Consider the following 27,912-nt stretch of genomic DNA (forward strand, 5'->3'; position numbering starts at 1 on the left):
CCTTTAAAGATTTAGAAAAATTCCTGTCTGTGAGTTTATGAAGATGTTCATTTAGTCAATAATGTATGTTTAGGTCGACCGAGCGTTAGCATTAGCTGTCCGAATTTCCATTAAATATTAGCATCAAGCTAACAGACTTTAGCCTTGTGGGTTAGATGGATCTCTACTTTTATGGATCAACTATTGATAAATGAAGCTTGGATCAATTCAGATCGATTAATCGATTTTATTAGCCCAGCCCTATTGATTACCTGGTTCAGGTGTGTCCTGCCAATTAGAAAATGCCAGAGCAGGGTATGTTGGAAAACAATGCGGCCTGGTGTTAATATATAGGTTAATGGATGATGGGTAGTGGGGGCGGGTTTACTCCTTGCCAGCAGTCCAGCCCACGACTCAGAGGCAAATCTCCAATGAACTCCTGCTGCTCTTCATAAACTAGATAGATAGATAGATAGATAGATAGATAGATAGATAGATAGATAGATAGATAGATAGATAGATAGATAGATAGATAGATAGATAGACACATGAGGGAAGGCAGGATATGATGTCAAAATCAAGCATCTTCGATCTATGCCGCCAACATACTCTCACTCCAGGTCGGCTTAGGATCCCTCCGCGTCACTTTTTGACCTTTTGGGTGTCTCGTTTGTTTTTTGACGTACTGGCTGTTCCCATTAAATCACGAGTCCCCAACCTCCGGGCTGCGAATCAGAACCTGTCCCGTACTGTGATACCTAGTGCACCTGTGCCCTAACCCGACACGGACCAGATGTGGAATCGTACCCGAACTGGTACCAGATGCGGTTCTGGTGTGAGACAGTACCAGGTAAAGGTTAGGGTAGCGGTACTGGATGCGTCCCGAGTACCAGTGCGCATCTTGCACCGCATCCGGTACCGTGTCCCGAAGATTGACCCTTGAGTTTACAAACAGCCAGCACGTCAAGAAAACGACGAGTCGGGGGCGTCCAAAATGTCAAAAAGTGACACTGAAGAGGCCTTAACCAAAAATCAATAAGTGACGACTTGAGGATGAGAATGTGTTTGTGTCGCAGTAGAACAGCATAGATTGAAGTACAAGCAAAAATACATCAAAATAAAAAGTAACATTGACTCACAAAGACACAGACGGACTCCCACTCGTCCGGCCTTGCAGCAGCCATGTGTCACCGCGCATTAGTTGACGCCCAGTCAAGCGCTGACTGTGACCGACAATGACACAAGTTTGTTGATTTTATTTTTTTTTCTAAAAATAGCATAATCATAATTAAAGACCAATGGGAACATGTTTGAAACAGATCAAAGCATTGCTGGAGAAGGGCTTTAAAGAATGGAATATAAATTAAAAATTTCCTGATTAAAAAAATGCTGCTTTCTATGTGACATTGTTTACTTTTATTTCTTTCTGAGAGAAGATGAAGAGCAAAACAGCTTTAGAAAGTGTTACTGGTTTTAAATAAGTCTACCACGCTCTTCATAGAAGTCCCACCCCCTCCTCAGTGGCTCTTTTCAGCCCCTTTCTGTCGTCCCCACCATAAGCTTCAGATTCCAGCAGCAGAATAACAAGTGTTTACTCTTTTGGTCTGCCTTCGTCTTTCGTTTTCACATGTTTGAATTCTTTGGAAGCTTTTTTTTTTTTTTTTTTTTGGTGAGTAACAATCACTGGAATGCTACTGTGTCACATTCAAAAGTGTCTCTGAAAGCCCACTGTCGCCCCTCCCAAGCGACCCCCACGTTTTCTCACGCCAAACCAAAAATGTTCAAACTGTTTTTTCCCGAAGCGTCTCCCCTCTCACGGACTCTGAAATCAAAGTCTTGACCGGATGGTTTGGGGTGCGCAGAAATGATTTGTGAAAGTGGTGGTTAGTTTTTACAGCCCCGCGTGTCTGGGTGGGGGGGTGTGTTCGGTGCAGCTTCAAAGCAGCTTTTGGCTGCATGGAAACCAGACATTCATAGCACCTCCTCTGTGTTAGTCACATCCCCAACACCTCAAAGCAAGCAAGGCCCGAAAATCAATCTCCCCGGCGTTGGCTGTGCCTGAATCGGCCACCAATGGAGGTGCAAGCGGAGTGTAAAAATTTCGAAAGCAATTTGACCTAATTTATTTTCCAATTTTCTGACAAGTGTTTGAGGTGGTAATGGTGCGAGGAGCAGCTCCGTGTGGCGTGTTTGTGTGGGTGGCAGAGGAGTGTGAAGCGAGGCTGGTCAGTCTCAGCAGGAAGGGCCTGATCTGGACATGGCTGTTAAGTTTCACTGGCGCAAAGAAGGAGGCAAGTAAAAAGGGGGGGTCGCTTCATTGGGTGCTATCTGCATAGCTCATTATTCACATAGTGGGTGGCAGTGGGAATGAAAACCCCCCACCGGAAAATAAAAAAAACCCCAAAGATGTGGCCAAATTAGAGGAGGTTTGCAGTTGGACCTCGCCGCTAAAGTTGCTTTTTCTCCATCCTGAAGGCGGCTTTGACAGAGCGGCCATTCATTTTGCAAGATAATCCAACTTTCTAAGATTGCCCGATTTCACATGTTCTTCCCGCCCCCCCCTTCCCCGTCAGACTGGATTTCATTCCCTTGAAGGATTAGCGTAATCAAAGCGGCTGTGAAATCCTCTTTTACCAATAATGACCAGTCACACAGAGTCATCCAAGTGTTTATTCTCAATCTGCGGATGGAGGGGCAGAACCCTCCGACAGCAGACGCATCAAATTGGGTTGGCTCATATATTTTCCGAAGAGGCGCTTAAGCGAAAAATCATTCTGCAGCTTTATTTGGAGCCATTAATATTTTGTCAACACCAAGGAGCCCGATTGGGTGAAAGGAAGATTAGAATATAAGAATCTTAAAACCGATTCTGCACTAAGAAGGTTTATCAATTTGGTTTGCGCTCCCCTCAAAGCTGCTGCATCCCGCAGATAAATCACGGAGATTACGCGTGACAGTTTCAGGGCGACGGGAAACCAGAGTACATGTCAGGGACCGGCTGATGTACCGCTCTCATAACCTCTGACTTGATTTTAGACTTTCCAGACCGAACATGTTTGCGAGGCGGCTTTTTATTGTTGCTTCTGTTTGCTTTCTGCAGCCGCACGTATCTGAAAGTCATTGTGCTCAACACACCCAGCTTTGCCCTCTTTCTTCTTCAAACAGGAGGGTTCGGTCATCAGTACAGGCTGCTGTAAGGTTGGACACCACTTCTCAATGGAATTCTTTGTCAGGTGGAGGGAACCGTCAGGATTAGTGTTTGTCTAAAAACCCAACAAAGACGCGTGGATGGTGTTGGAATGCGTCTGGGATTAGGGCGGCTTTACTCCCCGCGACTGTATGTTGTTTCTGAGTGCTGTTGGCCTACATCGGGGGACAATCTGAGCGACTTATTTGCTTCAAGATGAGGCAGAAAGAGGATTTAGACAGCTTGAGCGGTCACTGTGGGAACAAATAATTTGTTTTTGTGAGGAAGCGTTGCTGGGACCGTAGATCAACTGGATTGGCAGATTGAATTTAAGTGGCGATGGCGCTAAGGGAGTGATCTCCCTTTCCCGCTCTGCTTCTGCATCTGTCATCATAACAGTGTGGGGATGCTGTGGAGTGGGAGTACATACTGTAAATCATACCTGACAAACCTTTCAGGGAACAGTTGAGAGGGATTGGGGCTTCCCACTGCGAGTCTCGGCGAACGGCCTCTTTATCGCCCATCTGACCCCACATGACGGATACATCCTGTTGAGTCTGAGTGTCACCGAACGTAAACGGAGCTCAGAGGAAGGTGAGAAGTGAAGCTACTGTAATCTGGACTCTTGTCACTACAGAGCCCAACAGCAAACGAGCCCCTGGAGAGAAGAGGAGCATCCATCCCATCTGTGTGTGAAACATCAAACCCATTAAGCTTTACGTGAACTTGGACGCCGTTCCGCTGCAGACAAAGCACAATTCTGGCTGATCTGTGTGGGCTTTTCGCTCATAAATAAGGCAAGCACCTCCGATTGTGGGGTAAATGTATAATTCATGCTTTGCCCCCACTGCTCCTCCTCTTTTTCTTCTCACTTTCTGCCAAGCTATTCCTTTTCAGCTCTTTGTTGACTGCAGCCTCAACTGCATTTAAATTAATAATTAAAGAGGTGCTCAAAGTATCTCCGTGACACCACCTGCTGGCTTCCTCGCCTCCTCTGAGCGTTATCTGACAAACAAAATAAAGGAAACATGTTTGTTTCAGCACTACAGAGCAAAGAGATGTGCTTAGGTTTTAGATTAAGGGGCTAAGGTATGATCAGATCTGCACATAACTAACATTATTAAAGGGTATGTGTACACCAAGTACTCGTTAATCAATTAACAGGTGGTTATTACTTTCCTTATGCTACATTCACTCCGGCATCGCCACTTCCACTTAAAATCTATGTAAACTTTTCAGGCTTCCACGTTCAAAACTCTCGCGTTCAAACATCGTTATGCATGTTTTTAAGTCAATTTTTGGGCTCTACTATGGGGTCAAATCACGATCAGCTTAATAACCCTTGTGCTATCCTATCTTTATTCACGTTGGGAGTGGGGTCTTCTGGACCCCACAAGACCTCGTACTGGGCTTTTTTTCCATTGATCTTTGATTATCTCTGGTGTCCGTGGCTGACATGAAATCCTGTCCACCTTGTCATGTGATGGATAACACGTCAGTGTAAGGCTTGGGTCATCTGGACCCTATAAGAGAGCACAAGGGTTAAAGTGAACAAAAAAAACAGTATGAAAACATTTGAAATCAAGACATTGTAAATTTGAATAAAAAAGACAATTTGAACCAAAAAAATAAATTGAAAATTTGAACAAAATAACTGAAAACTTTGAATAAATCTTGAAAGTTTGAAAAAAAAAGAAAAATAAAAAAGTACTAAAAACTTGAAATAAACCTTAAAAATTGAAATAAAAAACAACTGTAAACTTGAATTAAAAAAAAAACTATAAATTTAAGAATTACCAGTTGAAAAATAATGTATCCACGGGCTGCACGGTGGCGAGGTGGTTAGCGCTCTTGCCTCACAGCGAGAAGGCCCCGGTTCGACTCCCGGCTGGGACCTTTCTGTGTGGAGTTTGCATGTTCTCCCCGTGCATGCGTGGGTTTTCACCGGGGACTCCGGCTTCCTCCCACCGTCCAAAAACATGCTTCATAGGTTAATTGGTGACTCTAAATTGCCCCTAGGTGTGAATGTGAGAGTGAATGTGTGTGTGATTGTGGCCCTGAGACAGACTGGCGACCTGTCCAGGGTGTACCCCGCCTTCGCCCTTCAGTAGCCGGGATAGGCTCCGGCACCCCCGTGACCCCGAAAGGGAAGAAGCGGTCTGGAAGATGAATGAATGAATGAAAAAGAATGTATCCATTTAATTTTTAATTTGATATTTTTTTCAGTTTCAATGTCTGTCTTTCAAGTTTTCAATCTGTTTTTCCGCTCACTTTAAGCTGATCCTGATTTGACTCCATACTCTACGTACATTAGCATTAGCACAGCCATTGAACGCACACTCAAGTTAAACCAGTCGAACTTTGACCAATCCGGGACTTGGATTTGGTAGTGACACACCAATAGAGTCCTTTCTTGGTACCAACAGTTAAAAAGTGTAATAATAATTGTGGTTTGTGCCCGATCGGAAATAAAAAACAAAACAAAAAAGTTTAGTGCAAGATTCTTGAAATTTGCATCACGTCGAGCTTTCGCACCCAAATCTTCCACCTGCAGGTACGTGCGCTAGTATTGGGTAGCGCATAAAATTTATAAAAATTCTGATTATTCAATAGCGATTAAAAAAAAAAGTTAATTTGCTCTTTGAGTTTTTTTTTCTCAGTTGTGAACCTTCTGTTAATCCATCTGTAAAAAAGCTGCTTCTTCATCATCAATAATCCAAAAGAAACTGTAGGATCCAATTAAATCTACAGGGCATGTTTTCAGTCACTGCCGATAAAAGCCGAGGCTTTCTGATCTCTGTTGTTGACTTCATGGTGTATTTGCTCAGGCTACAGATGTTCGTGCTTCTTTTCCCGCTGCAGGTTCCTAATTTAAGTTTAAAGCTTCTGCCTCAGGAGCTGAAGTCTGTTGGGGTCTTGTTTAGGTCAGACCAGAGCCAAAGATTGACGGGCGAATTGTTAAACTGGTGCGTTCTGGAGGCTGAGCGGTGGATGTAACCTGTCAGAAAAGAGTTCTTACCCGTGGCTATTACTGCCGCGGAACAGCTGAAGTTAATTGTGATGCTGAACCTCTTGAGAAAAGGAACGGTATGTGTGATGGAATGGAGATGCCAAACAAAACAAACAGGAATTTGTCTTTCGCTGAGATATATGTGAGAGGCTGGTGGTAAAGCTGCAGCTCTTGTTGGTTGTTTTGTTTGTTTCTGGTTCAGAAGTGGCTAGACACCAGGAATGTGACATTTGTCTAGTATTTGTCTATGGGCGGAGGCTCTAAATGCTCTGACTCAGTCCACCCGTTGTGATGCCCCCTAAACACTCAAGTGCATTTTGTTTGACAGTTTCACTGTTTTCTGTTAATTAGTTTGGGTGTAGCACTCTTTGAACAACCAGCTTGTTCTTGTGAAGGGTGTGGATGACTGTAGATCTGCCAAGTCAGCAGTCTTCTTCTTGGAACTGACCCAGACTAAGGGGCCCTTTTAACCCTTTAGGTGTATTTAGACTGGAGATGTGTTTTTGGACCAAGATTGCTTAATTTAGTCCAGATTAAGTCTGTATTCAGACTGCTGTAGTGCTGCCACAAACGATTATTTTAATAGTCGACTAATCACAGACTGTTTTTTCCAATTAGTTGATTAATCGGGTCATGCACAAAGTGGTTGTAAAACACACGTTAGCTTTAAATTAACTAAAATCTAAATCTACTTGCGATAGTGTGAATGCAGTAAGATGAATTTGGCTAGTTGAAGATGCTGAAATTGATTGCTAAAAATGCTAAAGTTGATAGCTGAAACTAATAACTGAAAACACTGAAGCCGTTAGCCAGCTAAAATATTTGATAAATGCAAAACTAGCCTAAAATACTGAAAAAAGCCTAAGTTAGCCAAAACGGCTAACATGTAGCTGAAATATTAGTCAAACTCTAAAACAGACTAAGAACCAAACAAAAAAAAGCTTAGGTTACACAAAACAGCTAGCATGTAGCTGAAATAATAGCTGAACTTCAAAAAAAAAGCCTAAATTAGCCAAAAGAGCTAGCATGTAGCAGAAATATTAGCTAAATTCCAACACAGCCTAAAAAACAAAAAAAGCTTAAGTTAGCCAAAACAGCTAGCATGTAGCTGAAATAATAGGTATACTTCAAAATAGACTAAATTAGCCAAACTAGCTAGCATGTAGCAGAAATATTAGTTAAATTCCAACACAGCCTAAAAAACAAAAAAAAGCCCAAGTTAGCCAAAATGGCTAACATATAGCTGAAATATTAGTCAAACTCTAAAACAGACAAAAAAAACAACAACAAAAAAAGTTTAGGTTAGACAAAACAGCTAGCATGTAGATGAAATAATAGCTGAACTTAAAAAAAAACTAAATTAGCCAAAAGAGCTAGCATGCAGCAGAAAAATTAGCTAAATTCCAACACAGCCTAAAAAACAAAAAAAGCCTAAGTTAGCCAAAACAGCTAGCATGTAGCTGAAATAATAGGTATACTTCAAAATAGACTAAATTAGCCAAACTAGCTAGCATGTAGCAGAAATATTAGGTATACTTCAAAATAGACTAAATTAGCCAAACTAGCTAGCATGTAGCAGAAATATTAGTTAAATTCCAAAACAGCCTAAAAAACTAAAAAAGAAAAGCTTAAGTTAGCTAAAACAATTAGCATGTAGCTAAAATATCAGGTGAACTCCAAAATAGCCTAAAAGCCTTAATAATTGCCAAAATACTCCAAAAAATATAATATAAACTAACGATTAATTAACTATTCAATTAGTCGCTTTGAACAAAACTATGTGACAATAGATCTCTTCAGTCATTGGCCAGAAAATACGAGGGCGGGGCAAAGCAACTAGAGGCTAAAACTTTGCAATCTTTGTTGAGATAGTTTATTTAATCAAACTTTATATTTCTCTGACCAATTTTGAATGTCTGTATTAATGGTACACACTTTTTACTTGCTACTTTGGTACGGCTTAGACATGCTGCCATGGCTAAGAAAGTATGCTGCTCAATGCCCGGCTACGGTGGCTGTTTTGGATCAATTGTTCCACTCCGAGCACGGAACTTATTCAGACTGAGGATACTTGGATCAAACCGGAGCTCAGTCGGAACCGTAAAGTCAGACTACGGTGGATTTCTTTGTTCAGTTGTTTCAGACTGAGGAATGTCAGAGCGAACCGAAGTTCAATCCAATTGGAAACGTGGTATAAGCTTTTTAATTGGAAAAAGAGTCAAAAAGTTACGTAGTAGTAGATGAACAAATGTATTAGTTTCTGTCGCTGGTGATAGTTCTAGTAATAAAGGGATATGGCTCAGAAAACCTTTAAAGGGTTGAACAGATTAAGGTGTGACACCGTGAATTTTCCAACTTTGAACTTGAAGAAAAATCATACAAATGTATGTGGGATGATTTCATATCACGTGTAACTTGAATTTTCTTTAATTAACTGAAAAAAAAAAATCTATTTCTTTACAGAATTTAATCTGTTTTGTAGATTTTTCAACTATAGTTGACTTCCAGTCTTTCACCTGTTCTGTAGCTCATTTGTATTCACACTGTAGGTGACCTGCATCCGGGTTCAGACTGAGTTTGAGTTTGCTTATTTGGTGTCCAACCAGAATTCAGATTAGATTGCAAGAAGTCTGGTGCAGACTTGATATGCCGGAGTGAATGGATTTTAAAGGTGAATTCTACCTCTCTGCCGCAGGTGTCCCAAAAGCTTTCCCAGGTCATCTGGTTGCTATAATGTCTCCTTGGACTACCATGAGGTCTTTTCCTGGTTAGTAACACTTCATAAGGACGACCATGGACATTCTACCAGATGTCCAAAGCATCTCAACTGGTTCCACCCCATGTGGAGGATTAAGAGGCATTATTTGAATGGATATAGAGTCATATGAAGATGGCCCCCAAGCCTTGACTTGTGATATTGAGTGCCAAAAATGTGTATATTCCTATTTAAGTACACAGTTTTTTCAAGACATTTGGGTTTTATTGAATAATTCACTTCAGTTTTTGTTAATTTCACTCCAAATTAAGTAATAGTGACAATATTTCGCATGAATTGCATTATTGCTTTTTATTAGTGCGCCATCTGTTTGGCAGATGTTGTTGGATGTCACACACAGCGACCGCTTATCTGTCCCCAAACCAGCTGTGACAGAAGTGATGAACAGATAATGGTATGATAAAGTTTTAATGCACCTACTGCCAACTTTCCATATGGTCGGGGTGGATCTTTACATCTCCAGCAGAGAACAGACAGCTGGCTGATTCTTCCAGTCATAGATTACCGCGTTTTCTCGCGGGTACGGCTCCAAAAATGGAACACTTGGAGGAAATGGAGCGCGAGGCTGTTGTGTTTTCTGGCTGCGGCGTTCCCCGCTGACTCCACGAAGGTTTCCTCCACGTTCAGCTGTTGTTCTTGGAAACAATCGACTTCACCGCGGAAATTAGGGTGCACACCTCATACTGTTTTTGCTCGTGGGACACTAATGCTGATGGCTTCCGACAGCTTTGATACGGTCACTAAATAACACTCATCCATCTTTCCTTCCTCCGGACCGAAACGTGGCATTTAGATAAGCCGGACGATGGAAAAACTATTTGGAGTGTCGAGTTGCGAACGTGCTGTTAATCTTTTTGATATGCCTGATCCCACACCCTGTTTATTCATCACACACCTGTGCTGATTTATAGCCTCGCAGTAATTGAATACACAGTATCTCAGAGAGCTGACACACTTGAGGGTCACGTGTGGTTAAGGCATCGGTGTAACCAGGACTGTGCAACGCCTCGCTTTGAGGGTATCTCCTTCCTGATTTACTCTCTGCTTTACAATCCTTTGACATTTAACAGCACAACAGGTTTTTATTGGAAAGCCTCACCAGCATATGATTTTTCACTCAATCAGATCAGACGGAATTCTGCAAGCAGAGACGACGGTGTTAAACTTTATACTTTTTTCTCATGTTGCATGAAATGTTATGTAACATGGAGATAAAAAGCTCATGAAAACTTAATATTTGCAAATGTTTTTACTCCCTGCAGGAGCAGTAAAATGACAAAGTTCAACCTGACGGTTAGTAAATAAGTTACCAAGTCTACCTAAAAACAGCTCAGTGGCCTCGTGGTAGAGTGTCCACCCTGAGACTGGAAGGTGGTGAGTTCAAATCCCGACTCAGTGTCTCCCTGCTTGACACTTAAGGGGTTGGATTGGGGGGGGGGGTTAAACCTCCAAATGGTTTCTGAGCGCGGTTGTGTCTGCAGCTCACCGCTCCCCCAGCGGATGGGTCAAATGGGACAAATTTCACACTTTTTTTAGTTCATCCAAACCTTGATATAAATGATTTCTAATCTTAATATTAGTGATTTATTCATTTTAAACAAAATGCACTTTTTGATTCTAGTTTTAGATTTCTAAAGGGAAAACGCCACCAAACCAATTCTCTCTGAATAATAAATAAATGATCAATTACATGACTCCTTCTATATACTCAGTTACCATATTTGCACTAATATAACACATAAAATATACAAGATAGTTTTACTTTTTTTTTTTTAGTTTTTGATTCCTTTTTTTATAGTTTTAAAGAATAGTTTTGCTAAAAAAGGGGGCGTGGCCAGTTGATCAGCATACTTCCATGCCTCATTTGTCGCCTAATTTGCTTCACTGTGACAGCAAACAAGTGTGGAGTCAATTCTTTTGGGATTTTGAACTTACTTTTTTTCAAAAAAACAACATAAAACACTTATCTATTAACTCCATGCTACTGGAAATAATTTCTCTAGCTATAAAAATACTTATAGGCATATTAGGCATCAATAGGTCTTCAAACTGGTGCAAAAACATTCCGTTCATGACAGAATTGACGAAAAAAAATGTGTTTTTAAGCAACAGGTTCAAGTTTACAAGTTAGAAAATGCTTCTTTTTATGAGTCTGGACCTTGTGCAGCAGCAGCAGCCCATCAGGATGTGGAGCAGAACAGAGAGTACTTCTAAACCTCACTCTGGTTTCATTAAATGAGGCTTAAACACACAACGAGTGCACCGCATGTTCAGGATGCTCCTGGGAAGAGCAGACCGATTGAGGCCTCCATCTTCACGTCTGTCCACAGGTTGTATCCTCACAAGTGTTGAGAGCGCACCCCTGACTGTTTTAGCATCAAAGTCCTGAGGTCACGTCTTAGAATCAAGTCTTCTTCATCTTCCAGCTGCTGCCTTTAGGGGTGCATTTTTTTCTCTGCTTCCTCCTCACTCACACAAACCATCCTCATGTCTTCCTTCTCTATATCCGTCTTTGTTCTTCCTTCAGGCCTCCTGGTAGCTCCAACTGCAGCATCCTTACCATCATAATCACAGTTTATCCTCTCAATGTGTCTCTAAAACATCTAATATTGATGGATTCCTTCATTTCTGATCATTTTCATCCTCCTAAAGACTTCTTCCATATTTCTATCCATGTGCTCCTCCGTCGATCTAAAGTGTCTTATGTTTTTTGTTTTTTATCGCATTAATCTAATTTTTAATCGATGACTATTGTCGTGCTCTCAAATATAACAAAACAAGGGGTCAACTGTCAACATTTTATTTGAACGTTGAACATCCGTATTCGCTGTTGCGACGTCGTCGATGTGCGACTTCGTAATTCTTAACAGAACTAACCCAAACAAGCACACAACTGTTATCTATTACGTAGGGCAGGGGTGTCCGAATCCAGCCCTCGAGGGCCGGCCTTTTTCTAAGAAATCTTGTCTCATCTGTTGTTGATCACCTGGATCAGGTGTGTCTGGCCAATATGGAGCTTCAACAGCAGGTTGGTCGGAAAACCCCTGAGGTAAGGGATAAAGCCCAATGAGAAGTTGTCATAAAATATTGGGAGACATTTGGAATAAGATGTATGAATGTTTGTAACATGGTATTTATAAGTAGTTTGTGATTTTTTTGGATTGATCAGGGATTTTTTTTTTTTATTGTTTTTATGTTTGAATTATTATCTGGATTTTTTGTTCCTGTTTTTTTTCCTTTATTGTTATAGATTGGAAAAAATGCCCCTTGTTAGTGTAAAAGTAAAGATTGTAAGTCTGTTGAAATGAGAAAACTACACAAACTTTGTTTTTTAGTTGTTGTTTGATCTTTTACTGTGTCTTGATGTCACAAATTTAAATGAAAATACCTTAAAATGAGGCATTTTTCGATTAAAAATAGATTTTATCAGATTAATTCAACACGGGACATGATTAAATGATCGTACTAGCGCATGTACCTACAGTTGGAAGAGACTTGGTGAGAAATGTGGAAGTGGTGCAAATCCGGCAAATCTTCCTTCAGGCTTTTTCTCTATGAGTTTGTGTCATATAATTCCAGCTGGACACAAAATGCTATTATTGGTTTCCACTTTATTTTTATTTTTTTTAATGGTTAGCACTTCCGTGTTGAAAAGGACGTCGTCACGTGTTTTATACACAGAGCCCGAAAATGGTCTTAAATACGTGTGCCCGAAACGCACTCATATGCACGTTTACATAGACTTTTCCTTGAAAGCGGTCGCTCGTTGAGGTCGGTGTGAACATCGCTTCACTGTTCTAGTTTTTTCTTTTCCTCTGAACAAACCCCTAAATGTCTTATTTTTACCGTAAAGTCTCCAGATCTGCTTACTTCATTCTGGATGACATACCAAGTACCTTTCTCCCAATTAGTCCTGGGAGAACTTCCTGATCTCCAAAATTATATCTTCATCTATTAGCATTAGCATCTTCAGCAGCCAAATTCAGCTTACAGCGTTAACACTAGCATTATCACGGGTAATGCTTTTTAAAATTGGATTTTGGCCCCTTGTGGGATTGAGTTTGACATCCCTGCTGTAGGTCAACCGCACCAGTGGCGGTCCTTGTCAACCTACGCTACAACGAATTTTGATATGAATTTGGCTACAGATTTGTCATAAGTACTGGATTGTATTACAATCTGCATTACAGCTACAGTAAAGGGCAAATTTTGCTATTTGTTTAGAGGTAGACATCTCCATTTATCAGTTCTCCAATTATTCTTGTTGACTGAAATCATGGAATTAGTAAGATAATTGAGTTTGCTCAAACTGTTGTTGCACTGACACTACAAATGGAAACCAGAGAGGAAACACTTTCATTATTATTTGCTAAAGACAATTAATGAATGTTTTGTAACGTTTCCATCATAAGGTGAAAAAATAAAGCCAGTGAGATGCATGTAAATCTAAAAACCAGACTCATAAAGTGCATACATCAGCATCAAACCCAACCGGCTTGACTTCTAATCCGATCCGTGCAGTGAAAGCAGATGCAGAGTCATGTGCACGTATAGTTTATTACTCTCAGCTGTGATTAATAAAGCCCCCTTCCTCTGCATGTGATAAATGGAACAAAAATGTATAGACTGTTTACTGTTCTACTGAAGGGACATTTTTCAAAGCCATCACACATTTGGACTGCATTTAAATGTAAGCCAAACACACAGATGAGACTGCATACAAACGCCTGCATGATAATGAACTGGAGGACTGAACGACCTCCGGTAACTTTGATGTGAAGCCTTTGTTCTTCAGCACTCAAAGATAATTATTTAAATCTAGGCTTTTGGCTTTGTATCTGTGTGGTACAATTGAATTATTGGATGGTGTTCCCTCCGTTTTTGACTCTTATTTTTGCAAATTAAACCATTTACGGCTTTAAAGACCCACTCCAATGAAAATCTTGTTTTTGGTGTTTTTAATGTGTTCTTGGGGCATATTTCACATGATATACAAGGGAGCATTTGGGTGGCGTCACAGCAGTGTTGTCCACGCGCATCGCAGCTAGTTTGTTTACAGTCCGTGTCAGATGCACGTGAAAAGCATGTTTATCGGTATTAAAAAATAAACATCCTAACAAGTCATTCTGAAAAAAAAAAAAAACTGTTTCCATTGCAGTTTTGCAAAAAATGTCCATTTTAATAACCAAAACGCAAAAAACTTTTTTTCAATAAATGCAAGTTTTTCCGTAACTGGTGTTTCCGTTAAGCGAATTTATTATCGCAAATCCATTTTGTGCAATTCCATAGTTAATGGAAACTATCGATTCATAAAGAAAAAAAAAGGTCAGCACAAACGGACTTCCACACATCCGTCCTTACAGCAGCCGAAGCGCTTTATGATACAGACAGAGGGAGCCTAGACAGACGTTAGCTTAAGCTTGTGATGTGCTATAAGCTAGCGGGAGAGAGTGTAAACACAGGGCTGATGGGAAATTAGCCGAGGCACCCACAACTCACAGGTGAATTTCTTGTGAGCTCAAGCTACTCTGCAGTAGAGCTGCCACTATTAGTCGACTAATCGACGACTAATCAACTATTAAAGTAGTCGACGACTAATTCTATAGTCTATTAGTCGATACTTTACATTATATGGAGTCAGAATGGAGTAAAGTGGAAGTTATAAAAGCATTATTGGAATATTTTGGCATTTATTACGGTTTTTTAGGCTATTCTGGATTTTAGCTAATATTTCAGCTGCATGCTAGCTATTTTAGCTAGTTTAGACTTTTTTCCGTTTTTAGGCTAATTTGGAATTTAGCTTATATTTCAGCTACATGCTAGCTATTTTGACTAACTTACGCTTTTTATTTGTAAAGCTTTTTTGAAGTTTAACTAATATTTCAGCTGCATGCTAGGCTAGCTGTTTTGGCAAATTTAGTATTTTTTCATTTTTTTTAGGCTAATTTTTAGTTTAGCTAATGTTTCAGCTAAATGCTAGTTGTTTTGGCTAACAGGCGTTTTCAGTTTTTTAAGGCTAATTTGGCTAATTTTAGCTGGTTATTACCTTCAGCATCTTCAGCAGCCAAATTCATCTTACCACATCTTACCTAATGCTATATATCTAGTTTTTAGTTAGTTTAAAGCTAATGATGGTTAAGATGTGTGTTTTACATCCACTTTGCGAATGACCCGATTAGTCGACTAATCGGAAAAAATTATCGGTAATTAGCCAACTATGAAAATAATCGTTTGTGGCAGAAAATATGTCTAAAAAAAAAAAAGACACATTTTTGGATTTTGGCTAAAAATTGATAATTATCATAAAGAAAACTCACTGGGAATGCTTTTGAAATAGAAAGTTGGTTGGAAACTTTACAACAAATCGAAGAGTATTTGTGTCTTTCTATGCAGTTGGACTGATCTCAATATCTCTATAGACTATCCTAGGGTACTCTGACAAAAACACACACATTATGTTGATTAAATCCACATTTTTAGAATCAAACAATTTCCTTTTGCAGTGACTTAATTATTGTTGGTTAATGAATAAATGTATTTATTGTTGTGTTCATTTCCTTCTGCGTTTGTGTCGCCTTGTTTACTTTTCCAAGTCAAATTGAGTCTCTTTTCTGCATTAATGTATGCGTTTCTGCTCCAGTATGGAGATGAGCTATGCTGCCTTTTATATTGCGTTAAGGGGGTCTCAATAAACAAACCAACCAAAATTAGAAACTGAGAAAAGTTTTAATTCTGCAACACATAAAGCATAAATGTCAGGAATGTCATCACCCAGTGTGAGCTAATGCAAAATTCCCCCCGATAGAAAAGTTTATTTTAGGATGAAGCTGCAGTCCATGAAGGACTTAATGGAATGAGACTTTTTAATTTTTTTACTGCATGATTTTTTTTTAAATAAACAGGAAGCGGCTACTTCCCGCTTGCAGCTGTGTGTACACCAGCATCAGGAATATCGGAAGTCCTTCAACAAACAAACTTCAGTTTCTGAAGAGGAACGCTCCAATTGGGTGGTTTTCTTCTTGGGAATAAACTCCGACCTAAAGTCAACATCCTCCTTGATGACGCAGTCCGCACCAGCGTTCAGCTGGAGCTGGGAGAACTAGGAACTAGGAAGACGGAGGAGAGGAAATTTCAGGAAGCGGACATGAGAAAAAAAAACAGCTGTAGTAAGAAGAAAGTTGAGGCGAGGAAAGAGCAGAGCTCCGTAACTCAGCCCTGGATGGGTCAATAGAAGCCAGCAGAAAGCAAAGACGTGTTCCAATAATTGAGTTCGGTTACTCCGAGTGTGAAAAGCACCAGAGCAGCAAAACAGAGCCATAACTCGATAAGACTGGAGGTCGGATTTATGACATGTGTGATCAACAGCTGAGATTCCTTCATATCTGCGGCTCCCAGGAGGGCTGGGAGCCGTGGATCCAACCCAAGGGACGGCAAAGGCACCTTGTAAATAGTCCTCGGCGCTGGGGAGGCTTGACGTGGACAATCAGTGTTTGGATCGATGCATTCAACTGCAAGCCTTTGGAGATAATGGAGAATAGAACATGCTGGGAACTGTACTTTTTGCCGGCTGTGGGGACTAAGAAATGGCTTTCAGGGGAATCTCATTTACACAGTCTCACCATGTGAATGTGCAAATACATTCAGGCAAAATGGGGAAAATGTCATCTACCACTGAGCGAGTTATGTTCCCTCCATTGTTTTGGATGCACTCTGCTTTTAGGGCTTGATTGGAAGCAGTTCACGCTTCATTAACTGCAACACAAGCCTTGTGTGACATTTTTGTGCACAGACTTTTTCCATGTTTTGTGTTGTTTTAGTTGGGGCTTTTATGATGGGTGGGGATGGCAAAAAGGCTACACCCATCCAATCCGTTTCATCTAGAGCAAGAAAACGAGTGAAGATGGGCAGAAACGTTGGCGTCCGTTCAGGCCGACTCCCTCGAGATGCCTTTGAGTGTCCCCCAGAGGAGCGGCCGCTGCCTTTTATTACACCGTGAAATGGGGAGTGAAAGACCGCCACGGTTGTTCCCATTTAACCATGCAGAGTGTATACTCTATACCGGAATGATAAAAGAGGAAATCGGGTGTTTATGTCAGGCGAAACAGCTGGAGAAACAAGTTTACTCGTTAGGGTTTGTGTCCCTTTTTTTTGTGGGGGGGGGTCAAATTTTCCCTGAAATGTGGAGTCATTACATGCCTTCTTGGTGGGACGTGAACAGATGGTGGCTGCAGGTTTGTTTGAGGGAAACCCAACGCTGGCGCTCACAACAAGCACAAACGCTACGTCCAGTTCAGTTATGTTCCACTCCGCTTCCAAAGCGTGTTTTCCCAAATCATGTGCCAGCAATCGGACTACAACATTTGGCAGCGGCGCTGAGTTAGTTGTGCAAACATTCAGAGGTCCGTTGATATAGTTGCTGCGACGTGTTTGAGCCGACGATCGGGTCCGGTGGTCCGTTTCATGTTCAGAGGAGGTTGACGCACTGCAATGAAAAACGGTGTTTTAACATGTTTTTGGATGACATATTTTAAGGAAATTAAGATTAAAATTCAATTTCTGTATTCAAATTGTTGCAAAAGTGCTGTTGGAATGAGGCCGTAGTAAGGATGTTTGGGCTACAAGCTCCCTGCTCTGCTCCATTCCGATACATCCACTTATGGACAAATAGACGTCTGGCTCAAAACTGTGTAAGATTCTGTGTTTGACAACCCAAACTACGGGAGAAGTACACACAGGAATAAATATTTATATTTATTTTGAGATCTGGCTAATTATATCCGGCCATCTAGATAATTTTATTTTATTGTTATTAGGGCTGCCACAATTAGTCGACTAATCGATGACTGATCAACTAGTAAAATAGTCGACAACTAATTTAATAGTCGATTAGTCGTTATTTATATTATATGGAGTCAGAGTGTAGTAAAGTGGAAAGTAATAATAGCATTATGCTAGCTTTTTGGACTATTTTAACATTTGATAAGGTTTTTTAGGCTAATTTGGAGTTGAACTAATATTTCAGCTACATGCTAACTATTTTGGCTAATTTAGTATTTTTTCAGTTTTTTAGGCTTATTTGGCAATTAACTAATATTTTAGCTATCTTTCAGCTTCATCGATTTTAGCTATTAATTTTAGCATTTTCAGCTTCAGAGTTTTTAGTTATTAATTTCAGCATTTTCAGCTTCAGAGTTTTTAGCCATTAATTTTAGCATTTTCAGCTTCAGCGTTTTTAGTTATTAATTTCAGCATTTTCAGCTTCAGAGTTTTTAGCCATTAATTTCAGCATCTTCAACTATCAACACTGGCATGTTCAATAACCAAATTCAGCTTACAGCATTTAGTTTTTAGTTAGATTAAAGCTAACGATGATTAAGATATTTGCTTTACATCCAGTTTGCTCATGACCCGATTAGTCGACTAATCGTAAAAAAAATAAATAAATTCGGTTATTAGTCGACTATTAAAATAATCGTTTGTAACAGCACCAATTGGTTTTACCAATGGTCAGATGTTATTTTGCGCTTCTTTCTAACTAATAATTCTGACAAAATATATTTTTATGGAAAGTAAAATATTGAAAGTTATTTAAGGTTTAAATTGATTTATTCTGCAATAAAATTCCTGCCTTTTTATTATTCATAGTGATATTAAAAAGTATGTTTTAAAAATGTAGTTTTAGTTTGCTCCATAAATGTTTATCCTGTTTGGCTAAAGGTTTGAGTTTGGCCCCCCTGTCTTAGAGTCATATGGACCACCAGTTGCACAGGGGAGTGTGGAAACTTCTTAGTAACAAAGATGGAGATCTGATTGGAGAAGAAGTCATGGAAACATCTGTAATCCAAAGACAAATACTCAGAGACAGAAAAGGCAGATAGATGCACCAAAGAAACAGACTTGATCTTAACCAGAGACAGAAAAAGAGCTGTTAAAATGCTGGAATGTGAACTGAACCGGCAAAGACAGAGAGGAACCGATTACTGTTGCTCACAGGTGGGAGGAATGACAACGATCAGGTAAACCAGGTGGAGAGTGGGAGAGTGGAGAGCATGAAAAGCAAACCACAGATCGTGACAAACTGTACGGCTGGATAGTAGAAGTGTGAGGAAAACCAATTGTTAGATGCATTAATTATGATACATAAATGATTCTAAATTGTTTATTAATTTTAAATAATTGATAACGGAAACATGTATGTGATATAAAGTAAAAGTATCAATTGGAATGAAATGATTTTTGAGATTCACTAATAGATTTTATCAAAGATGCATGTTTGAGTTTAGATGCATCCTGCGATTTTTACACTTCTTATGCTGGCCTGCAAACTGACCCCGGCCCTAAATCAGAGAAGAAAACCGCTTGATGCCCTCACAGGAAAAAGTTTGGAGACCCCTGACTTAAAGAGACCGTTTGGAAGCATTTTGGCTTTCATAGTGTGGAGGGTCTAAATTATGTCGCACCAAACTTAAATATGTAGGGAACACAACCAATTAGCAAAATCACAATAGACACTTTATTTAGTTTGACTCGAGTTAAACCTGTTTTATTGAAGCTAATCTAATGATAAAATGTAACATTTAAGGTTTTTGAGTTCAGATACTTTTTTTACCCTTTGATGCTGTTAAAGATTTTTGAATAAACTAAATGTTTTTCATGTTCTCGATAAATTAAACAAGTACTGATTTTGTCTTTTCTTAAAAAAGGTCTTATAGTGAAGAGAAACATAATTTCTTAAAAAAAAAAAAAGGCAAATCTGATAATTATTTCATAATCAAATTGTAATTTGAGATTCCCACCTCTACTGGACAGCCATTTTTGCCATGTTCGGTTAGGGGTGAGAGGGGGCTGTAAGCTATCATGAGGGGGATGATGGGAAGTTAGAGAAGGCTTACTCCTCCCACAGCTCAGAGGTGAATTTCTAATGAACTCCTGCAGTAACTATCTCCTATAAGATTATATATATTTTTTTATTTTTGATAAAAATAACAATTAAGCAACCACTAGGAATGCTTTTAAAACAGATGATTGGAGTGCAACTTCAACAAATTTTCACACATGTTTTTGCAAAAAATTTGATTCCATCGATACTTTAGCTCCCCAAACACTCAAGTATGTGAGAAGGAATTTGGGAGCTTGATTGATGAGATCACCTTTGTAATTATATCCAACCGCCTTGTTTGTTTTGGTAAGACATCTGTCGTCGGGACTTCTCTTCCCCGCCTCCATGACAGGTTGGGGGTGTGGCTGCAGAAGACAGACTGTCAGTCATCAACACACCTGCATGAGCCGTCTGTCTGTTTATTCCAAGACCGCCGCTTCTGATTTATCTCCTCTTTCAACAAAAGCAACTGTCTTTGTTAAGAAAAAAAGGATTATTTCCTGGTGGAATTCAGCGTGTTTATCAGTTGGGAATGAATTGGCCTGGAGCACTAAAGAAAAAGAAAAAAAAAAGAATACTTGTTGGCAGTGTGGGTGAGACGCCGCCGCGCGCTGCCAGCATTCGGAGCTGTGTTGCAATCTCGGCGGTGCTGGTAATTCATGCAGCTTGTCATCCGAGCATCTCCGGATAATTCTGCTTTCACTCCTGATTGTTGTGCAGGAGAGAAGAATTCCTCCCTCCATTCAGCGGGTGCACAGAAGATCTGTCAATGAGGGAAAATGAGCCTGATCCCCGGGCTTACGTCTGTATGTTCAGTCATTTGTAGTAGGGATTTGTTGGCTTTTAACATGTGTGTTTCCTTCAGACGCTGCTGCATTTACTGCCTCATAACCTCTTTGCTCCATGAAGTGGAGAGCCCCTTCAACAAGCTGCGACAAAACCGCTTTTACTCTTAAAGGACGCAAAAAAAGGAGTTAATGATATAAAGTTGCCTCATTATTAAAAGCAGATGATGTTTTAAAGTGCGTGGACTTGGACAGGGCAGCAAAGCTCGTATGTCATCTTAAATCCCTAAAGTGCTGCAGTGCTTTCACCTGATCAGCTCCATTGAAACCACATTAGCTTATTTTGGACCCCTCTTCTGTCGTAACCCTCCGAGGCGTCCAATTTTCCTCGCAAGCTCCCCTCATTTCATCTCGTAACATCCATCGCCGTGAAATAATTAGGCGAACACCCTTGCTCCTCTCCTCTTCAGCTCCTTTGAACCGTTAAAAGACTCGACACACCGTCCGCGCGGACTTTATCGGCTGTCGGAGACGGGACCGCGCTCGGCAGCGACGGCTGAGGATAATTGAGTGCTGGCAGGCCGCGTGCGTGCTGCTGATTGCAGCGTGTTCCTCCAGAGCCAAGGTTTATGTTTCATCATGTACCCGTCCACCGCACTCCATAAAAAGCAAATAAACTTCTCACTGGTATGGTATAATAATGACAGAGCTGGCTAATGAGTGAATTAAAGAGTAATAAATACATAAATTCAGCTGTTGGGGCCTGACTGAGAGGTGAAATGTTCTTACATCATCTGTAGTGTTTAATGCCTCTTCTACTGTATGGTGAGTGCCCTCATTTTTCTACAGATTTCCCCCCAAAAAGCTTCTCTTTTTTTTGCCATCCTTTTTCAGAGAGAATGCGCTGATTGTGGCTCAGTGACGGAGCTGATGACAGAGTTGCTGAATGAGTGATGTTGGCAGGTTGGTTGTTGGTGTGGTCGGAGCAGCCTGGCAGTGGTCCGCTCCTCTGTCGCTTAAGCCAGCGGCGGCGGCGGGATATGAGACCGTCGGCTCTGGATAGGACCGCCACGATTAGTTAACTAATCGACGACTAATAGACTATTAAAATAGTCGACGACTAATTTAATAGTCGATTAGTCGTCAGAGTGTAACAAGTTGAAAGTTGTAAAAGGATTCTGCTAGCTTTTTTGACTATTTTGGCATTTAATAAGGTTTTTTGGGCTGTTTTGGAGTTTAGCTAATATTTCAGCTACATGCTAGCTATTTTTGCTACTTTAGGATTTTTTCAGTTTTTTAGGCTAATTTGGAGTGTAGCTAATATTTCAGCTGCATGTTAGCTATTTTGACTAATTTAGGATTTTTTTTTGTTTTTTAGGATAATCTGGGGTTTACCTAATATTTCAGCCGCATGTTAGCTATTTTGGCTAATTTCATCTTTTTTTATTTTTTTAGGCTAATTTGGAGTTTAGCTAATATGTCAGCTACATGCTAGCTTTTTTTGCTACTTTATGATTTTTTCAGTTTTTTAGGCTAATTTGGAGTGTAGCTAATATTTCAGCTGCATGATAGATATTTTGACTAATTTAATCTTTTTTTGTTTTTTAGGCTATTTTGCAGTTTAGCTAATATTTCAGCTGCATTCTAGCTGTTTTGGCTAATTTAGTTTTTTCAGCTGGCTATCAGCTTAGCGTTTTCAGCTATTACCTTCAACGATTTCATCTATCAGCACTAGCATCTTCAGCGGCCAAATTCAGCTTACAGCATTCACACTAGCATCATCGCAGGTCATGCTATATGTCTAGTTTTTAGTTAGTTTAAAGCTAATGATGGTTAAAATTTGTGCTTTACATCCAGTTAGCACACAAGCTGATTAGTCGACTAATTGGAAAAAGTTATCAGTGATTAGTCGACTATTAAAATACTCGTTTGTAACAGCACTAGTCTGGACTCTCCCTGCAGCAGAGAGAACTCGATGCTGTTGGGTGCACGTTGTCATTTATGTTTAATTACATTTTCACTATAAATATGTTTTAAATTGGAATTCAAAGATCAGCAAAAACAATCCCATTTAAGACCCACTTTGATCTATTTTCAAAGTGTTCCCTATGATCTTTTAATTATGATTATGCTAGCCAAAAATGTAAAAGCTGTGTCGTTTTCTAGGACATGGTTTCTGCGGAGTGGTAGGAATTCATTAAAAACTCGCCTCTGAGTTGTGGGCGGGGCTATTGTCGGCTAGCTTACAGCCCCTCACACCCCCCAACCTAACATTACTGGGGCAACAAAAATGATGAGCAATATTAGAGCTATCCAGCCCTACAGTTCTTAGCCAGATGTCAGCTCAGATGAATAAACAAAGACGTTCTTGGATCTATTTGTCTGCGAGTGCGAGAAGAAATACAAGCTTTTTCAAACAGCATTTTTTTCTACTCCTGATTCACAATTATTTGAATAGTTAAATACAATTTTGAGCATAATTTTCTTAATATATGTCCTCTATCATCAGAAAAATGCTACAAGAACACCAAAAACGTGTATTAGAGTGGGTCTTAAAGGGTGGAGCTGCTGTGTGCCGACCCGTGTCAAGTCCAGATACGAACAGGACAAAGTGCAGACAGGATGGAAGGCCAGAATATAAAGGTGTGAAAAGAGAATCTGCATGAAGCAAACCTGAACAGAAGCAGATTACAGTTCCCTTTTGCTTCTTAAGGCTTGGTACCGTGCTCCTTCAGTAGAAAGGGGTGGTTCGTTGTTCATCTTTCATGTGGATGGTTGTAAAAAATGAGCCCAATTCTTTTTCTTACAGTGCCTTGAGCCCTGCAAGGAATCGTGGGACCTGAAGGAGAACCAGTGCCAAGATTTATGTGAGGTATGTTCTTCCCTCAGACCTGAGCTCAAAGTAACTTTCTGCACTGCACGGGGAGTTAAAGCTGTCTAATGTACCCGCTGCTGCAGTGAGTCATGGCTGAAACGTAAACAGGACACTTAACTCAAAGAGTTGCCTGTTTGTAGCGAGGAAAACCGGTTTGAAAACATAACCCGACGAATATTTTCCTTCTGTTTGTCGCCTTTCTTGTTGCATAGCCCCTTTTTCCCAAGAAGCACTACGAGTGTCTGACGAGCTGCGAGTTTTTGAAGTCTGTGGAGGGCGTGAAGCAAGGCGACTGTCCAGCCCCAGAGAAGGCCAGCGGGTTCGCTGCAGCCTGTGTGGAGAGCTGCGAGGAGGATGGCGAGTGCTCTGCAGTCAAGAAGTGCTGCTCCAACGGCTGTGGCCACACCTGTCAGCTGCCCAAGAACCTCTACAAAGGTAACGGAGAGGCAAATTAACCTGAAACCCACTTTTATTCTGTTGAATTAGATTCTGGTGGTTAAAAACGGGTTAAACCGCAACCAGATGTGTAGATATTACAAATTACTTGTAACTCTATAGTAACTTTATAATAATTCCTTGATATGTACTTTCTTATCTGTCAAATTACTTTTACTATAATACCTGTAGACCAGGGGTGTCAAACTCAATCGCACAAGGGGCCAAAATCCAAAACACACCTTAGGTTGTGGGCTGAACACGATAAACATTTATTGAACACTCTAAAACTACATTTTTAAAAATTTAAAACCATAACTTTGTGAATAACTGTGTGAATGTTGTAAGCTGAATTTGACTGCTGAGGATGCTAATGCTGTTAGCTTAAGATGCTGAAATTGATAGCTAAAAACGCAGAAGCTGATAGCAAGCTAAAATCTTAGCTAAATGTCAAATTAGCTTAAAATAACGTAGGTTAGCTAAAACAGCTAGCATGTAGCTGAAATATTAGCTAATATTAGCTGGATAAAATACAGGAGACTTTCTGCCAGACCAAATGTGCAGATTAATGGCAGCTGAATCGCTGTGGTGACCCCTGAGGAGATACGCCAACAGATAAACAACTTAATACTGTTAGACTTAAAAGATGACAATCTAAGGGTTTATTCAGACGGAACCTGGTCTGGGACAAGTAACCGCAGGAATGGACCAAAATGGCCACCGTAGTTGGTTTCCAAGTGATGTTAACAGGTTAGGAGAAACGCAACTGATAAGTTGCGGACAAATGTAAAGCAACGATTGTCGTGTTATTACACAGGGAAAAAAGGGTCTGACTGCTTACTTAGTAGAACATTTATTTTAACACCACTGAAAACGATTCTTACTTAGTTTTCTGTCGTGTTAGGCAGCACGTGCCTGACTCTGCTGTAGCGTCATCAGGGAAAGCACTGGGCATAGGTGACCTAGGCGGCCGCCTAGGTCGCCATCCACTGGATGGGGCAGAAATCACAATGACTATATATACTTTTTTTTGTTAAACATACTCATTTCATTTAAAACAATTAAAGATCATAATTAAAAAATCTAAATGAAATAACTCAAAAGTTTAATGTAATCTATAAATTTGCAGTGTAGTACCTTTCCCTTCCTGTCGCTGCTGTCTATGCTGAGTTGGGGATTCCTGGTGTTAGTGCTTCTTCAAAACTTTAAGGATAAGAAAAGGAAGAGGAGTTCAAAGCGGACATTTGTCTGTTTTACTTTAATAAAATTTCTTGGAAATGCACTCCCTCGTCTGTATTTTGGTCAAAAAAGACTAATTTAACAGGCGGTCTAGTGTTTTGTTTTCCCCAACACCTTTAACAGTTAAAAAGCCACCTACTTTCTACCTGAACATTGGCTGAATGGTGGTGCAGTCAGGTAGCACGTGTGCTTACACATGGAGCGTATCTCAGTTTGAGCCCCGGCTAAAAAAGATTATTTTCATTGAAATAGGTCTTTAAAGGGTTGACTTTTTTGTCAGCATTTATTAGCTTGCTTAGCAATTTTGGCTAATATTCTGTAGTTTTTTTTTACCTACTTTAGCCTTTCCACAGCTCTGTTGTAATGCAAGAGTTACTGTTAATTTTTAATCAGAGTACTTTGTTAAAGCAGTCTGTTACTGTAATATAATACATTTGTAATGCAATACTTACAACACTTGTTGTAGTTCTCTGGGATGGATTAACCCCACTATAATCAATTACAGGGACAATTCAAATTTAGACGTAATCTAGACGTAATCCTGTAAATGGAAAAATGTATCTGTCACCACCAAGTTTGGGATTATGATACATGAAGTAAATTGAGGTTTGAATGAAAGCTGGTCTCAATAGGGATCACCACCATCTCCCAAATAACCCCAGGACCACAAATGTTAACATCTGGTCAGGAGAGCGTTTCACAGTCATCATGGAGAAAGTTCACATGCCTGAAGACATACAAAGGCTGGTTTTACTTTCACAAGCTGCAAACGAGGACTTCATTTTGATCTGACGGTTGGCATTGTTGCCAAAGAACAACATTTCGCTTTACAATCCAACAGTGTCGTTCTTTGTGTGCTTTGTTTGCATAGTTTGACTGTACCCGCATTTAGGTTTGCATCATGGAAAACTTGACGTGTTTGCCGTTTTTGTTGCTCGGTTTAACTTGTTGAGTGGAGTCGTGGCAAGTTTAAGAATAACGCCTTTATTTAGAGTGCAGAAAAAAATGTTGCCGAGGTTATCATGCACCGAATGGTAAATCACAGAATACTTTCTGTACTGCAGCCGTTACTTTATCTCTCTTTTTTTTTAAACCTTTTGAACATTTGTGTGGAGCAAGGTCAGAGAAATGTGCAACACTCCTTTATCCCTCTTTTCTGGCTTTGAAGAAAAGTGAATGTCAAAATTAACTTTATTTTGTGTAATTTTACTATAGTAGACTGAGGTGACCCTTTTTATAGCATGCTAACCCTTTACTGAATTTTGCATTAGGCGCCGTCATAGTCAATGTCAACCTGGTATTCAGTGAGATAATGGAAAATGATTTAATCCACAGTTAATTTCACTTGGTATTTAAGACGGAAAGACTTTTGTCTGAACCATAATAAAAGCTTTAAAAAAAAAAAAAAAATCTTAGGATGACTTTTTCAGTTTGAATACACCCTTAGTTTTCTAAGGGTAAATCAGTGAGACCCCATCACTCCTCTAAACAGGAATCTGAGTGTGCTGAATGCGACTGTATTTACGTTAATCATATTTTAATATCTAGCTGACAGACTTGTGTCTTGTACATTTGGCCCGTATGATCAAAAAGGATTTATGTTAAAAACCTCTTGAAGCAGAATGAAACAAGCAGCGTTAGATTTACTCCCGAGGGATCAAAGATCATTGCAGCTGCTGTTGGGTTTTATGACAAAAAAGATGCTTGGATGTTGGATGAAGGCTGCAGACCTGCAAACCTTGACTTCTGTGCTAAATCTCTGCGTGGTTTTTGTATGACAGTTCTTTGTGCGTGTGCTTACATTGAATTCAGAGAGTTTGTGCTGAAGCTGCTCCTGTGAAATTAAACCTTTCAGGGGAGGAAATGACAGATTCTTAACGGAGTTAGTGTGTAAACGTTAGGGCTGGGTTAATAAAATTGATTAACCGATTTAAGCTTAATAGATGAATAATCGATTCATAAAAATATAGATCGATTTAGCACATAAAGCTAAACTCCACTAGCTTGATGCTAACTTTTAATGGAATTTCCCATAGAACGGCTAATGCTAACACTTGGTCGACGTAAACATACATTGTTGACTAATTAATATACTCACTGGTATGAAAATTCATATTTTTTGGTACTGTGTTCAGCTTTACTACAGTCTGACTCCATATAATATAATCGACCATTAAATTAGTCGTCGACTATTTTAATACTTGATTAGTTGTCGATTAGTCGACTAATCATGGCAGCCCTAGTTGAAAAAAATCAATGAATTGGTCTAACAATAATCGATCCATAAAAATACAGATCGTTTTAGCATATAGAGCTAAAGTCCGCTAGCTTGACGCTAACGTTTAATGGAATTTCCCATAGGACGGCTAATGCTAATGCTCAGTCATCTTAAATATACATTACTCGATCTTTATAAATTCACAGGTATAAATTTTCCAAACTCTTTTAAGGAAATATTTTTTAAAGTAACCATTTGTGGTCTAAAACATAGTTTTTTGCTCATACTGTCTTCTTTTGGAGTAATATGTACTGCTACAGCACAATCGCCACCTAGTGGCCAAAACGAAACACCCTCCAGGAGAAGCAGAACAATGTTTACTTGAGATTTTTAACATCTGTCATGTCTGAAAAATAGCCGCTGGGTTAATTTAATGGGCACTGTCCCAGAGAAATAAATAAAACTGAATTGAAAAGGAACTTATAAAGGCAACAATAACACATATAACCACAAATTATTTGAAATATGG

The 27,912-nt window shown here is 39.8% G+C and overlaps 1 protein-coding gene across 1 annotated transcript in view; it reads left to right on the top strand.

Moving 5' to 3' along the window:
- LOC112154891 (anosmin-1) overlaps window positions 1-27,912 on the top strand; it is a 69,700-nt gene that overhangs the window by 11,693 nt on the left and 30,095 nt on the right. Inside the window, exons 3-4 of the mRNA XM_024286128.2 lie at window positions 23,426-23,488; window positions 23,704-23,926. Coding sequence (XP_024141896.1) covers window positions 23,426-23,488; window positions 23,704-23,926 — 286 coding nt within the window. The remainder of the gene's footprint in view (window positions 1-23,425; window positions 23,489-23,703; window positions 23,927-27,912) is intronic.

This window comes from Oryzias melastigma, linkage group LG21 (assembly GCF_002922805.2).
Source record: "Oryzias melastigma strain HK-1 linkage group LG21, ASM292280v2, whole genome shotgun sequence".
NCBI classification, from domain to species: Eukaryota; Metazoa; Chordata; class Actinopteri; order Beloniformes; family Adrianichthyidae; genus Oryzias; species Oryzias melastigma.